The sequence below is a fragment of the Pseudonaja textilis genome, chromosome 2 (assembly GCF_049901715.1).
Source record: "Pseudonaja textilis isolate UNSWEBS1 chromosome 2, rPseTex1.2, whole genome shotgun sequence".
In the NCBI taxonomy this organism is placed as follows: Eukaryota; Metazoa; Chordata; class Lepidosauria; order Squamata; family Elapidae; genus Pseudonaja; species Pseudonaja textilis.
This window is the reverse complement of record NC_141991.1, coordinates 72,159,974-72,174,764: the sequence shown is the minus strand read 5'-3', so window position 1 is coordinate 72,174,764 and position 14,791 is coordinate 72,159,974. Positions and strand designations below refer to the sequence as shown.

The window sequence follows — 14,791 nt, the reverse complement described above, 5'->3', positions numbered from 1 at the left end:
ATCTGGAACTGGCTCCAAAGTCCTATATGGACCACCTATAAACCCTCAGATTAATTGAATATATCAGGAGATTATTTTCTACACAGCCCTCCAAATTAGCTTTTTCTAAGATTGAGTCACCTAAATTAAAATATGGCAGATGCGTTAAAATGATTAAGGAAATGTTCTTTGCACAGTACACCAGAACAAGCTTTTATATAATGGTATATAATTATTTCAACATCTTTGGTATTGTTTCCATTTGCTTGTCCATGCATCTAACCGTACGGTAACAACATACATGTAAAAATATTTTCCATTCTGATTCTTTTCCTTGTAGCCATGAACCTGCAAAAAAGTGTGCTTTTTAAAAAAAAATTAATAAGTGACATACAAAAGTAAAAAAATATACACTGAATACTAAAGAAAAAGACAAAAAATTAAAACCAAAAAGATTCATAAGATAAATACAAATAACTATATGAATGAACTCAATTGTTGAGATTATCATCAAATCTGGACCATACGTTGCCATTATGTGTCATCAGAAGAGATGATGCAGGATGGATATGATAGCACTCTTCAAATATCTGAAAGGATATCACATATAGAAGAAAATCTGGATCTTCTCTTTCTGTTTCAGATGCCAGTCTGGAGTTCCATCATCTCCCTCTTTCAGATGGTTTCTCGTCGGAAAGTAATAACTGCCAATGGCTACGGAGAATCACACCTGAACCGCTGCCTCACTGTCTTGGATTTAGTAGCCTTTGGGGCGGGCAGTACTCTAGGTGCAGGGGTATATGTCTTAGCAGGGGAAGTAGCCAAGAATATCTCAGGACCTAGTATTATCATTTCCTTTTTTATTGCTGCTATGGTATCCATTTTGGCAGGATTTTGTTATGCTGAATTTGGAGCCCGGGTGCCTCTGGCAGGATCAGCCTATCTGTACAGCTACGTCACAGTTGGAGAGATATGTGCATTCGTCACTGGGTGGAACCTGCTATTGTCCTATGTAATTGGTATTATGGTTTGGGCCTCTCCATTCTAGTACTGTGTTAGATTTCAATTATATCAGGGCTTTGGGCCTAAGAAAAGATAGCCAGACAATGCTTAAGTAGAACTGGATTTCTAGAGAGAATGAAGTTCAGTATTATAGCCCATTTAGCTCCAAACCCCCATCTCTTTGGGCTGCCCTGGGACAGGCCATTGTTGAAAATGCTGTAGAATCTAAAGACCCTCTGCCATACAGCATAACTAGGCAAAGGGAACTCTAGCGTAATTCAACCCATGAGGTTTCTTTATTGGCCTGTGAATGCTAGGAGGCACAAAGTCAATTCCCTGTATATTTCAAGGTGTTTTAAATGCACTGAAGTGGCAGCTTTGTAGTAAGCTTCCTTCTGATTGTGTGTGTCTGTATGCAATTGGAGGCCTGTGTGAAATAGAAGAATTGGACTCTTAGATTGTATATGAGTGGGATATTAAAAGTGATGGAGTGACTTTGCTTATTTATTCAGTTTCTAGAGTCACCCATCTCAAGTCATATACTAAACTTTTGTCTTAGGCAGCCTCTGGATTTACAATTCCTTCTACCTCTTCCTCTTTTCTTCTCCTCTTCCTTCTCTCCCCGCCCACCCCACATAGAACCCAGCAATTATCAACATCTTCCTGTGCAATGTAAATGTGTGCTCAAAAAAGAGGTGATAGAACTGTGCAAAATGTGTTGTTCTTAAATTTTGATATCCTCTGCCTGATATATGACAATGTTTGGTACACTTGGTTTGTTCTCTATAGGAGCTTCCAGTATAGCCAGAGCATGGAGTGCTACTTTTGATGAGATTTTGGGCAAAAACCTGGGGAATGTTTTCAACATACATCTGACCCTGAGCATCCCAGGTCTGGCTGAATATCTAGATATCTTTGCTGTTTGCCTCATTTTTCTGGTGACAGGTATGTTTGCATGATTGTTTCTCAATCTTGTGACTATTAGAAACCAAGCCCATTTTTCTAGAAGCAAGCAATTTTATATTCTTCTATGCCCTTTGTTCTTCATCTCAGGCAGCCCAAAATGATGATATCAGAATCTCAGTTACAGTTTCCCAACCTTGCAGCTGCCACTCACGCACTCACTAGGTTTACTGCAGCTATTGTTACTATGCCTGTTTCCAGGGCGAGGAATAGCTTCTTATTCATTATTAAATTAATGTGCATGGCTATGAATTTGGGGTGTTAAATTCCAACTCATTGGGAGGACATAGGATTTGAAAAGGCTGCAGGAAGTCGTTGACATTGACATTAAAGTACTACATAAAAGTTTGTTATTTGCTTTCCAAATCTTCTCCGAGTTCTGTAGGAACCAAAAAAGTAAGATTCTTCTGACTACTTTCTAGCTATCTTCCTGAACACGTTTTGTGCAACAATGTAACATGCCTGCCTTATTTCAGAGCAGACCAGGTTCCATTGGGGTTATATGGACTGCTTTCAGAACTTCAGAAACCTTTCACAGCATTGCTGGGAGATATTAAAGATTGCACTGAAGATACTTGACATAGAAAACCTGCATTCTGATCTGTAGTTTAACAATGAGCACCTCCACAATCCATTATTACATTATTTGGCGTGCTTGATGTAGTCCCATCCTTTAAGATTGTAATGAGCCCTAACCCAGAGATACTCAAGACTCCCTCTTTCCTTGGTTTCTAGAAGTTCCTAAGACAGGGCTTGGGTTCTAGGCCTGGGGGCTGCTGAAATTTTGTATATTGGGGAGTATTGTTTTGGCCTGGGCAATTAGGTGGTTTTAATTTTTAATCTATGTATTTGACTTATTGAATGCCGCTCAGAATCTTTTTGGCGTTAGGTAGCATTCACAAATCCAATAAATAAATAAAATAGTGCAGGGAATATCTCTTGCTGGTTCTTTTGGCAATTATATTTTACAAGCTAGCAACCAGCAAGTGTACTTTCAGTTTGGAGCTTTTTCTACACCATGTCCAGATATTCTTGACATGCTTTCAGACTGTGCCATATGCATTCATATAGCATAATACCTGACAACAATAAGATCTTAGCACAAATATAATTCTGCTTTTTTTTCACTCTACAGGCCTCCTCTCCATAGGTATAAAAGAATCTACCATAGTGAATAAAGTCTTTACAACTATTAATCTGGCCACTCTTATCTTCATAATAATTAGTGGGTTATTCAAAGGAGACCTGAAAAATTGGAGATTAAGTGAAGATGATTTGCGAAGGCTAATTGACAGTAACCTTAGGTAAAAAACTAGTTTGATCAGTGCTCAAGTAAAAACCAACAAATATCCACAAAATATGTTTTCAAAAGATTTAGAATCAGTTAAAAGAAAAAGCTTTGAGTATGTGAATGTTTTCTGCAAGGTACCATATTCATGATATTTCTATTTATAGTTAGAGGATTAGCTAGAATTTATTTCATTTGTGAGGTGAACCTCCCCTTCTCTAGAGAAATCAGGATAGCATGTATCTGGGGAAATAGCTTAAGCTAAAGAAGAATGATAAATTTTACGGTTAAACTAGGATTTGAATTTAACTTTTCCCAATTTAACATTCCTTCTTCTATCCCCATAGCACTCTAATTGATTTTAGTAATTAAATTCAACAAGATCATCCCAGAAAAACAACTCTCCTTTAAAATACTTTCTTTCTATCCTTGAGCATTTTCCCATTTATAGTTTTGTTGTACAGTTTTCCCATTTATAGTTTTTTTGTATATCCTTCATATGTTGTTCATAGGCCCCAATTAAGTCAACTATACCCATTCAGCTCTTCCTCAGATTGATTTATTTAATGTAATTTTTCTTCAAAGTAACCAAACTCTGGCTGGCAATGGAACCTGGAAATATGGAACTGGAGGGTTCATGCCATATGGCTTTTCAGGCACTCTGGCTGGAGCTGCTACATGCTTCTATGCTTTTGTTGGATTTGATTGCATTGCAGCTATAGGTAAGAACAGTGCCAGATTAAAGCCAACTGATGTCCTACACATGGCCCAACAATGGTGCACATGGCTCTTCTAAATCTCAACAAGAGCTGGAAAACAGAGCACGGCAGTGAAAAAGTTAAGAGCAAGATAGCCAGGGATGGAAACCCTATGGTGCCCCCTTCCCTTGGTGCCATAAACATGTACTTATTTTGCTTAATGGTTAGTCCATGGATAGGTAAGAGTATAGAGCAATGCAAATCTGAATGATTGAAATTCCTATTTGGCAGTTATATGGCATGAGGCCTGCTTATTTGAGATAATTATTTCTCATAATACCTGCCTGGCTGATCTGATCCTACAGAGTTTACACACTCTGGGTTCCTTTGATTAAACAATATCATCTATTTGGATCCTGGAAATGTACCTCTTCTATATCAGTGCCTGCCTCTTGGCATGAGGTTGCCCCCCTCCCCTAAGATCTGGATGGCCATCGCTCTGCTGTTGTTTAGATGAGCTGTGAAGACCGAGACCTTTGGGGAGGAAGAGTGAGACCCCTTAATTCATTGAGCTTACTTTTTTAAATCTTCGTTGGAATTTATTTGTTTAATTGTTGTGAGCCAGAGATGCTGAGAGTTGAGCAGCATACAAATTTAACAGATTATTATTATTATAAAACTTGGTGTGATTTCAAGAAGAGATATAGGTCTTTTAAAAGTTATCCTATGTTCTGTTCTCCTAAGGACAAGATGGAAAATGCTCTCATTTTTGGTGTCTGAAATAAGATAATTAGACAATACTTTACCAGATTTGAATCAGCCCATGAAATCTGGTCATCTAGAGATGGAGTGGTAAGGCTCACACACACCCCACGCCACTGAAAGAAGGGGATAGATTAGGAGACAGGCCTTTTTCAGAGCTCTTTCCCTGAGGCATTTATGTCCCTTACTCACTGAGTCTGGAAGTAACTTAAAGCCATATTATTTCAGTGTGCTTCCAATCCCAGTGATACTGAGAAAAGGAAATTACTTGGGCTTTATTTCTCTTTCATAATTTGGTTTTATATCTGTGCATAATTAATTATTAAATAAATAATCAGATGTATGAAAGTGTATATTTCAATGTGATCTTAGGGCTTCTCATGTCTGCATTTAACAGGTGAAGAAGTGAAGGATCCTCATAAATCTATCCCCCTGGGAATCATTTTCTCACTTCTCATCTGTTTCCTGATATATTTTGGTGTTTCTGCTGCCTTGACCCTCATGATGCCCTACCACCTTTTGGATCCACTAAGCCCATTACCAATGGCTTTTGAATATGTTCGATGGAGATCAGCCAAGTACGTTGTTGCTGTGGGGTCACTCTGTGCGCTTACAACCAGGTAGAGGTACCTTGTATCCTTATGTTTCAAGAACATACAGTAACAAGAACCATCTTATCTAGGATGTTCTAACTATAACCCTACAGAAATGTCCAAGACCATGACAAAGGCAGGAAGGCAACATGTTACACAATGTTGGCTTGATAACCCTTTATTTTAAAGATTCTGAAACTTGGGTTCCATTTAACTGTCATTAACAGACACTGGTAGATCAGTGCTTAATAAATTTATATGTGGCAATCATTATATTTTGGGATAGCAAATTCTGTAAATGAATGAATGATGCATTTTTTGAGCAGGTTTTTCCATCTGATTATTTTGAGTATACAGCCATTCATTATAATTCACTGATATATTTTTTGAGACATAATGCAGTAATTGATTATTGTTTATTTTACTAGGCTTCTCTGCTGCTCTAGTAGAAAGGGACTTGGAGCAGTTTACATAAGAACAGGATTAAAACAAAACATAACAATAGAACAAAAGAGGGCAGATACTGTACATAATACATTTTAGCTTGTCCATCCTTTATGTGATCAGCTTTTTAATTGACCCGTTTTGCTCATTATAAGAACAAATCACTATAAGTACAAAACTTCCTTTCTCATGTATCTCAGGTATGTCAAGTACATGTTGCAGATTATTTTACTTATTATCAGGCATGACATAATGGAGGTTAAAATACAATGGTTTCCTAAAACGTTATTTTATCATCAAGCTCTATGGAAGTATAACATTCTCAAAATATCAATTCCATGATTCTACTTAAGATTTTTTCCCTTGCAAAATCTGTTCCTTGCATAACGCATTTAATGCAGGTTGCCACAGGAAACAAAGAGTTATTAACATGGATACTTTACTTTTTTTCTTGGGGTTCTTTTGCAGCTTGTTGGGTTCTATGTTCCCAATGCCACGAATTCTATTTGCAATGGCAAGGGATGGACTTCTCTTTCATGTTTTGGCCAGAGTGAACAGCCAACAAAATCCAGTTATTGCAACTTTGGTATCTGGAGCAGTTTCAGGTAAGTCTAGGTATTCTTTTTCCATAAAAAAAAATAATGAACATAAATATTCCTTGAGTTGTTGAATCATGACTAGGGTTGTCCATACTTCCAAAACAGTTTAGAGATGCTTTTGACCCTCATCTTAAGTTGTCTTCCTAAAGTAGTGCCTTTTTTAATAGTCTCACTCAAAACCAGAAAGTTGGGTGCTTGAATTGAATAGCAGAGAGGTACTCATTGCAGAGTACTCTGAATTATTTTCAAAGTTCATACAGAATTTCTCCCTTGCCTAATTTCTAACTCAAGAGACTGAAATCATGGCAAGTATTTCCAAGAGCTGTTTTGGCAAAATTTTGAAGATCTTGTCCTTATACAGATGTCTATCAGAACAGAAATTATTCAACTGATTCTGCTTGCAGTAGGCATCCTTTTCTGTTTCCACAGCACTGCTGGCTGTCCTTTTTGATCTGAAGGTCTTGGTTGATGTGATGTCTATTGGAACATTGCTGGCCTACAGTTTAGTTGCTGTCTCCATTCTACTTCTCAGGTAATAAGCTGCACTTTTAGCTATTGTTACTAAACTAAAATATTGAAAATGTATATATGATTGTAGAAGGTTCCAGATATTCATACAATTCTTTGGATATAGAATGACTCAATATTAGAAGAATACTAATGATGTAATGTGATATATTATTTTCATATTCAGTTCATTTCCACAAATAGCATTGATGCTCCTGGACCATTGGACCATTACTCCCATGGAGATTTTCTTTGCAGTTTCATATTTCTGCATCTCCCTTTCTCTCTCTATGCAACTGTTATGTTATTGTGTAAATTTTAGTGAGGAATTTGAATCAGAATCCAAAACCACAAAAACTAAGCTGTAGTTTAGTATACCCATATGTCTCCATGGCCTCCCTTAGCCCTTTTAATTCTCTGAAAATGACTTTATTTGCAATGGCTCTGACATATTTCTAACACCATCTGGAGATGCCAATTCCATTGGGCACAAATAAGACACCATTTATTTTTTGTTAAATTCTTTTGTAGGTACCAACCTGATCCTAGTTCTCCAGCCTCTATAGAAAAAATAACTGTAAGCAGAATGGCCTGGATAGACCTCCTAATACACCCTGACATAATTCCATCCCATCACTCTTCCAGACTAGTGACATGCACAGTGTTTATTCTTGGTAAGTGTTGGGCTGGGCACATTTAGAATTCTGAGAGCATGCTTTTGGTCTCTTCAGAAAATGGCTGTCATGGAGAAAGGTTTAACTAGTTAAAATAATAGGTATGACCTGTCAGAAGCATTCATTAGATAGATAGTCAATTGGTTGCTTTGTTTTTTTTTAATAAAAGATTTTTTATTTTTGTTTTTAACACATCTCTTCACGTGAGCAGCGTGGTTCCAGATTACATTTATACATAGTCATAGTTGCATTTCCATCTATTTTATTTAACATCACCTCAAATCATCCACAAATCTTTAAATAAATTTCCATTTCATATTTCAATTCATTAATCCAATATCTATATCATTTCATCCACACATATATTTTCAATTCTTTATCCCCTATTATTTCCATTCTCAGCTTACCACCTATTTTATTTTACTTTGTACGTCATGATCATATATAATAAACAATCGAAAAAGAGTAAAAATAAAATAAAACTAATGGAATTGGGATCCACATGGCATATCGCCCCAATCTACATTATAGCTTATATTTATTCCAAAACATATGCCTATAATCATTCCATATTTCCCTTTTTTGCCCTTTCTATATTTTCACTTAGCCAAAATCTACCTATGCAATTTAATAGTTTTCCATTCCCCTACTTTTAGTCATAATAGAATGCTCTCATTATAAATACTTTATATTCCAATGCAATCCCTAGTCATATTTTTTCTTTATTTCTGCTTGGCCAAAGTTTGCCTATATAATTTTATAAATTCCCATTCCCCTGCTTTTAATCAACAAATATACTCTCATTATAAATACTTTATATTCCCATATAGTCCCTTCTAATTTATCATATTTTCTGTTTCCTCATATCCTTTATATAAACAATTACATTTTCTATTTCATGTATATACCAAAGAGAGAAAGAAAAACAGAAAATTAAGTTTCCCTTTTTACTTCCATAGTCAATTGGTTGCTTTCTATCATCACTTGTAGCCCTTCCGGATATTCTCTAATGCTCCTTTTTTCCCCTTTAAATCTGCAGCTACCCACTCTTTTCATTTTTAATTTTTTCTAATTATGCCTATGAGAATCCTGGAGCCATTCCTGTCAATAAAAGAATATTAGAGGTTTTGTTTTGAAGTTAGCCAGCTTTTTTCTTTCCTTTCCTTCCAATTATTTTTTAATAATCTTTAAAATTTAAGTAATAAGGAGCCTGAAATGTCCATGGGCATCTTCATGGGTTCAATTGACAGATAACATCTAAAATATAAAATACCAAGTAGAAAAATAAGGAAACGCAGGTTTAGAAAACCACTAAATTTATTAAGAATCAACATAAGAAAAGAAAGTTATCCCTTGACTACTCTTCTAAAGGCAAAGAACATTTGGTCCAATATAATCCCTGAAAAAGTACATTCCATAAATTGGAACAACATAGGAGAATGTTATTTCTTGTATGGATAATAACAAAAGTATATTAATGTATTTTCAAAACAATACCATCAAAGCATTCAAATAGTTTTATAACAGGTTTCTGAATATAGCTAAGCTTTAAAATGTTTGAAAGTTAAGATCGATGTGTGGAAATGTATGCAGATTTATAATTTAATCACATACATTATCATGCACTAGTTAGAAAGCTAACTGTTGTAGTTTGCACCATTTAAAATGTATAGATATGCTTTTAAATTAAAACATAATCATGGTGTGAATTCCTCTGGCTAAATCTAACCACCTTAAAAGCAACCACCCTAAAAGAAAAATGCTCTCTCAGACTACAAGCAGTTGTTTTAAGATGATAAAAATCTGATCACTAACATCCTATCTAGTCTATATTTCATTTTGTTCATCGTCATTGAGCCCATGACCAAACATAACATCCATCTTGGGCACCATTATCTCTGAGGAGTTGTTCACTGAATGTATAAAAATCAGATAAGAAAAGTGTTGCATCAGATAAATGCATAAATATGGATTAAATATTACAGCCATCGCTTGGAGTAGAAACAGTCAGATCATATGTGTGCTGAACAACATTCAAAACCCCTAATAAACCCTAGAAAAAAAGGCATAACTAGCTTCATGATTTACAACAGCTTTACAAGTTCCTAAAGGGTTTTAGATTAAACAGTCACACCATTCTGTCTCATGCTTTTCCACTGCATATAAAGGGATGTATAGGATAGTCTAGTCTTGTATGAGGAAAATGTGCCTGTCCCCTGCATGCTTTTCACAGATTATATTCTATCCAGTTCTTTTCATCTGTGCTGTGTGCATGCTGACCTCCACAAAATTGCCATGTTTGACATCTGGAACCCTGTGGTGTGTTATCTGCCTTTGTTCCAACTTGCTGGGGATTCTACTGGCATCTTTGGTCATCTGGAGACAGCCTCAAAGTCAGAAGAAAGTAGATTTCAAGGTAAGCAGCAAAATACTTGGTTAGCAAGCCAAATATGTGCATGAGGTATGAACACTGGGCAGCCACCCATTCATGAACTGAAGTAATCTTCATCTACAAATGAAACAGATTTGTTTGATTTTTGTTTTTTCTATTATCTGTCTCTATCCAGTCCTTATTTCAAATCACTACGATCACTTGACCTCACTCAAACCTATGGCTGACAAAGCTTTATGTACCCTAACATGTTACAATGGCAAGAACGCTTTGACACTGTTAACACCTAAAGGGACCTTAACCCTATTTCATTTGTTGGAATGGAAACAAAATGAAGGTAACTTCATGGAGATAGGCTAAAAACAAAAACATGTTTCCTGGGTAGGTTATGTTTGTTAATGCTGAGATTAGGTTTAGCTGGGTGGAATCTCCTGAAGACCTGGGAAGAGAAGGCCTAATAGGTTTCTTTGTTCTTTTCCTTTAGTGTACATTTTTAAAATGGAGCTGCCTCTTCTTCTTTTGTTCTTCTCATGATTCAAAGCTGTTCTACACTTTCAGCAGTTTGCATTTTCTCAATGATTTGAAGAATTGTGCCCATGGAGATAGTGTTGTTAAGAACTGTGGTGGAGCAGTGATGATGACATGATATTTAGGCAAAAGATAGGAGTTCTGTAAACACTTCTACAATATGCAGATTTTCATGAGTTTAATCTGGAGGAATGCTGACCCCACTCCCAATACAGGAGTTCCCAACCTTTTCTATACCCCACACCCCTAGAATGCTTCTTTATAATGATTCAGAAAAAAACACAGTAAGTTCTTTTTAATCTAACTTGATCCTGACGATTTTATGGGTGCATCCATGTAGTTTTCCTGACAAAAAACAAGTGATTTACCACTGACTTCTTTCAGCACCATTTTTTCTTCCCAGTCCTGTTTTTTTCTGGATGTGTCCTTTTCAAGTACTGTTTGTCCTACTGCATTTGATTTAAGTATACAAGATCAGCCAAAGTTAAAAGCTATAGCCACATATCTGTCTACCTACAGAATAACTAAATGCCATAATATAAAAATGTTTTTGTTCTCTTAAACAAAGAATGGTCAAACAACTTTTGAGAGCCAGAGCAGTCAGGCCTTTTTTCCCAAGGGGGTTGATGATTTTAATGAAATAAATAGGAAGCATACATTTTATAGTTAACTATTTCACCCATCAAATTTCTCCTGCTTTCCCCTCAGAAACAAAAAAATATGTCACCTCCTATGATGAGGTGATAACCTTCATATAATATGTCAGGAGCAAAGTCAAAAAATTGGCAGGCACACTCTTTCCCTTTATTTTTTTTTCTTCTATTATTTTTATTTTATAATAATATAGCGAAGTCATTCTCATAAATAAAGACTATTATGATTTCCACCACCACCCCATTTAGCTCCTAATGATTAAAAGGACAAGAATTAGAAAAGAAAATCATCATAGGAGGTGATACTTTTTTTGGTTTGAGGGGAAACCGGGGAAAATTTGAAGGGTGAAATAGTTAACTATAAAAAGGTACGCTTCTATTTATTTCATTAAAATCCATCAACCTGGGAAAAGTACCTGAACTTTTTGTGAGTTTGCATAGATTTTAAGAAATACCTTGGATATTTTAAGTCTATGCAAAGCTTAAAACACCCATTAACCACCCTTTCATACTGCAGAAAAAGATCCAACAATTTTGACTTCACCCATTTTTGAAGAGTCTGGGAATCCTAAAAGGAATGTTGATATGTCTTATGAAGCCCGTAGAAGGCCACACTTTTATTAAAGTCGAATGCCTAAATATATGTGTGTTAATTTAGGTACCATGCCTGCCATTCCTACCCATCTTCAGTATCTTCGTCAATATTTTTCTGATGGCCCAACTGAGCTACGAGACCTGGGTTCTGTTCTCAATATGGTTGCTTATTGGTAAGTGCAGAGATGTACTCAATAGGCTTCAAATCAATCATGATTTGTCCATCTGTGTCCCTTGAATACTGATAAGGCAGAGTTCTTGGTTATTATCTCACTAGAGTTGCTAAATTATAATTATGGCTTATTCTTTGATAGAAGAAAGGATTGTGGAATGAGGCAGGTCAATTCTGAGACACCTTTTCAAATTCCATTCCTGCTTATATCACCCTTAACTTGGTTGCAGCTCTTTTTTTTCCTCAGGGTTCACAGAGCTATTTGACAGTGGAGTCAGTTACCCGGAAGAGTGGTTGATTCTCCTTCATTGAATGTGTCCAAATGGAGGCTAAACTGCCATTTGTCTGAGATGCTTGAATATGGATTTCTGCATTGAGCAGGGAGATGGATTCTATTGTCTAAATAACTTCTTCCTTTTCTGTTTTTTTTTTGTTGTTGTTGTTGTTTCTGAGGCTATTGGATAGGTTAAATTTTAAATTAAAACATTGGTTAATGCATCTGACTGGGGTATCACCGATGCTTTTCAATTATATTTATTTGTACCCCGTCAGAACAATGAGATATGCAGGCCATCAAGGGCCTGTGCAATGTAATCAGATCCAAATCACATACAACTCATAAAAAATAAGGACACTAATAGCCCATAGCACCACAAGAAATGTAGTTCATTTACTTATTGTGCTGCTATGGTTTGGTTTGGGGTTTTGATTTAGTGAGTTGTGAACCATTGTTTAATCTTGGTTTACTGGACAAACCACAACTGGCTGGAGTTGAAAGCAACCAAGGCACATTTTGGCTTACCGTTATGTTGATTTTGGTCAATTGTAGGTAAAATAAATTATGACTCAGGGATGAGGTATTAACTTTCATAATCTTGATAACAAGTGTTTTATTTACAAAGTCAACCATAGACTATATTACTATAAATGTTATTTTATATGGGTGTTTGTTATGGGGTTATTCTATTTATTTTACATTTTGAAAGGAAAAGAGTGATGCTGCTGTCCTATGTGTTGCAGGTTTTCTCATTTACTTTGGCTATGGAATTTGTCACAGCACAGAGAAGAAGAACAAAGATTCATCTCTAGAGAAACCAACTCATTTAATAAACAGCACAGATTCAAATGTCACTTTTAAAAAATGACTCTAAAGAAACCATGGTGTGAAATGGCTTATTTCATAACAATGCTTTCAATGTTATCCATTTACTTCTATTTCTCAATAGGTAACAGAAATGAAAGTCAGTTTAGTGTAGAAATGAAGGCATTAGGCTAGAAACCTGAAGTCGATGAATTCAAGTCCCACCTTAAGTACAAATCTCACATCTTTGTGACTTTAAGAAAGTCCTTCTCTCAACCCGAGGAAGGAGGCAAGAGCAAGCTATTCCCCCAAAAAAAAACCCTTGCCAACAAAGGGGCTAGTCCAGGCAGTTACCAAGAATCAAAAACTGACTTGGAAGAAAATTAATCATTCATATCCACTAGATCAGGGGTATTCAAACTTGACAGCTTTAAGACTTGTGGACTTCAACTTACAGAATTCCTCCTCCAGTCATGTTAGCTCAGGAATTCTGGCAGTTGAAGTCTACAAGTCTTAAATTTGTCAAGTTTGAAGACCCTTGCGCTAGATGAAGGCTGCAGCAGTGTGGCAAAGGACAAATTAACCCATAAACTAACCAAGTGTTCTTAAACTCTGGTGTTCCCACAACCTGCATATAGGGATTGGATAATATCAATCCAACAATTGTTAAAAGAAACAGCTATAGAAACAACAGAAACAAGGTAACAACTGAAAGAACAGAACTGTTTGTGCTAAACAAGGTACAGGGGAACCAAAGTTACAAGAATCTCAAATACAGTATATTTTATAAGCTACACTAGAGAAGGTGATTGTAGCGGTGTTGAAACCAATGACTCCATTCTTGCTGAGGCAGGTCTGGCAAGCCTGCAGGAATCTTTGCCTGAACCTACTAACAAACCTTTCAGATTCTGAGGTTTACCCACCCAGTCCCAAGCAGAGGCATGTTTTAAAGATACAGAATCAAAGGGCTGATCTTCACAAGTCAGACCAGCCAAGAAAGCAGGCAGACAGGAGAATAGACTCCAATGAGCAACATAGATGATCTGCGCTTCTGGGAGGTGGTTCAGCCTGGCTTCTTGATTGGCCTCCTTCCCTGAAAAAAAAACGTGGAAAAACTTTTCAAGTCTCAAGTTCTGCCATGCTTACCTTGGTACTTTGAATTTCATGTCATGTTTGCCGTGCTTACTGTGGTACTTTGAGTATCATGTTCCACAATATTGTGCCTCTTCTCTTTTTTGGGGGAGGAGGGATTTGTTATGTTTGTCAGACTTGACCTGTGCCATGCCTTTATTTTGTTACAGTTATCATCTCTAAGCTCTAGGCAAAAAGGACTCTTGGCTTCCAAAACCTCTTGAGTTTGTAGATCTCTGGACTTCGGCTTGCTTGCTGGTTGGATGACCGCAGTGCCAGTGCAGAAAACCTACACATTACCAAAATGGTGGAGGTCAAATCACAGTGCCATGAACATCATCCTGAACGTTCCCTACCCCTTACATATTTTTCTGTAACGTAAAAGAAACCATCACTTTGGTATCTTCATAGCTATGGTTAAGCACTTCTGAGTGCAGAGGCAGCTGATATTTGAATCTATAATGGCCAAAGTGTTGGAAAAAAGGAGACATATTTGTCTTTGGTTTCTACTTTTTCCAAAACTCCTCAGTTCCTAAATCACAAGCAACCCTTTAACAGCATCCTTTCAGACCAGAAACAATTGCAGTGTCCCTTGTGCTGTTTTTGGAGAGCCAAAAATTACTCCTGTTTTCACTTGGGGCTACTAGGACAGGAGATACAAGTAGGTAGTGAGGTGAGCTTGTCTTGCAGAACAATTTTTCCAAATCGTTGGTCTATGGGTGGTCTCTGGC

General features: G+C 36.6%; 1 protein-coding gene across 1 annotated transcript; it reads left to right on the top strand.

The window, feature by feature from the left end:
• The first annotated feature begins 532 nt into the window (after positions 1-532).
• LOC113433556 (cationic amino acid transporter 2-like) lies at positions 533-13,242 on the top strand. The gene is made up of 11 exons (XM_026696173.2): positions 533-998; positions 1,771-1,926; positions 3,080-3,248; positions 3,818-3,954; positions 5,090-5,312; positions 6,198-6,334; positions 6,758-6,860; positions 7,367-7,509; positions 9,759-9,925; positions 11,741-11,849; positions 12,869-13,242. The coding sequence occupies exons 1-11, from the start codon at positions 533-535 to the stop codon at positions 12,991-12,993; spliced, it is 1,935 nt and encodes a 644-aa protein (XP_026551958.1). The 3' UTR covers positions 12,994-13,242.
• The last annotated feature ends 1,549 nt before the right edge of the window (positions 13,243-14,791 follow it).

Excerpts from the sequence above, each read along its gene's own strand:
- LOC113433556 (XM_026696173.2), top strand. The coding sequence starts at position 533 with ATGATGCAGGATGGATATGATAGCACTCTTCAAATATCTGAAAGGATA. Across the intron at positions 9,926-11,740 it reads AGAAGAAAGTAGATTTCAAG|GTACCATGCCTGCCATTCCT; the intron begins GTAAGCAGCAAA and ends GTGTTAATTTAG. Across the intron at positions 11,850-12,868 it reads CTCAATATGGTTGCTTATTG|GTTTTCTCATTTACTTTGGC; the intron begins GTAAGTGCAGAG and ends TATGTGTTGCAG.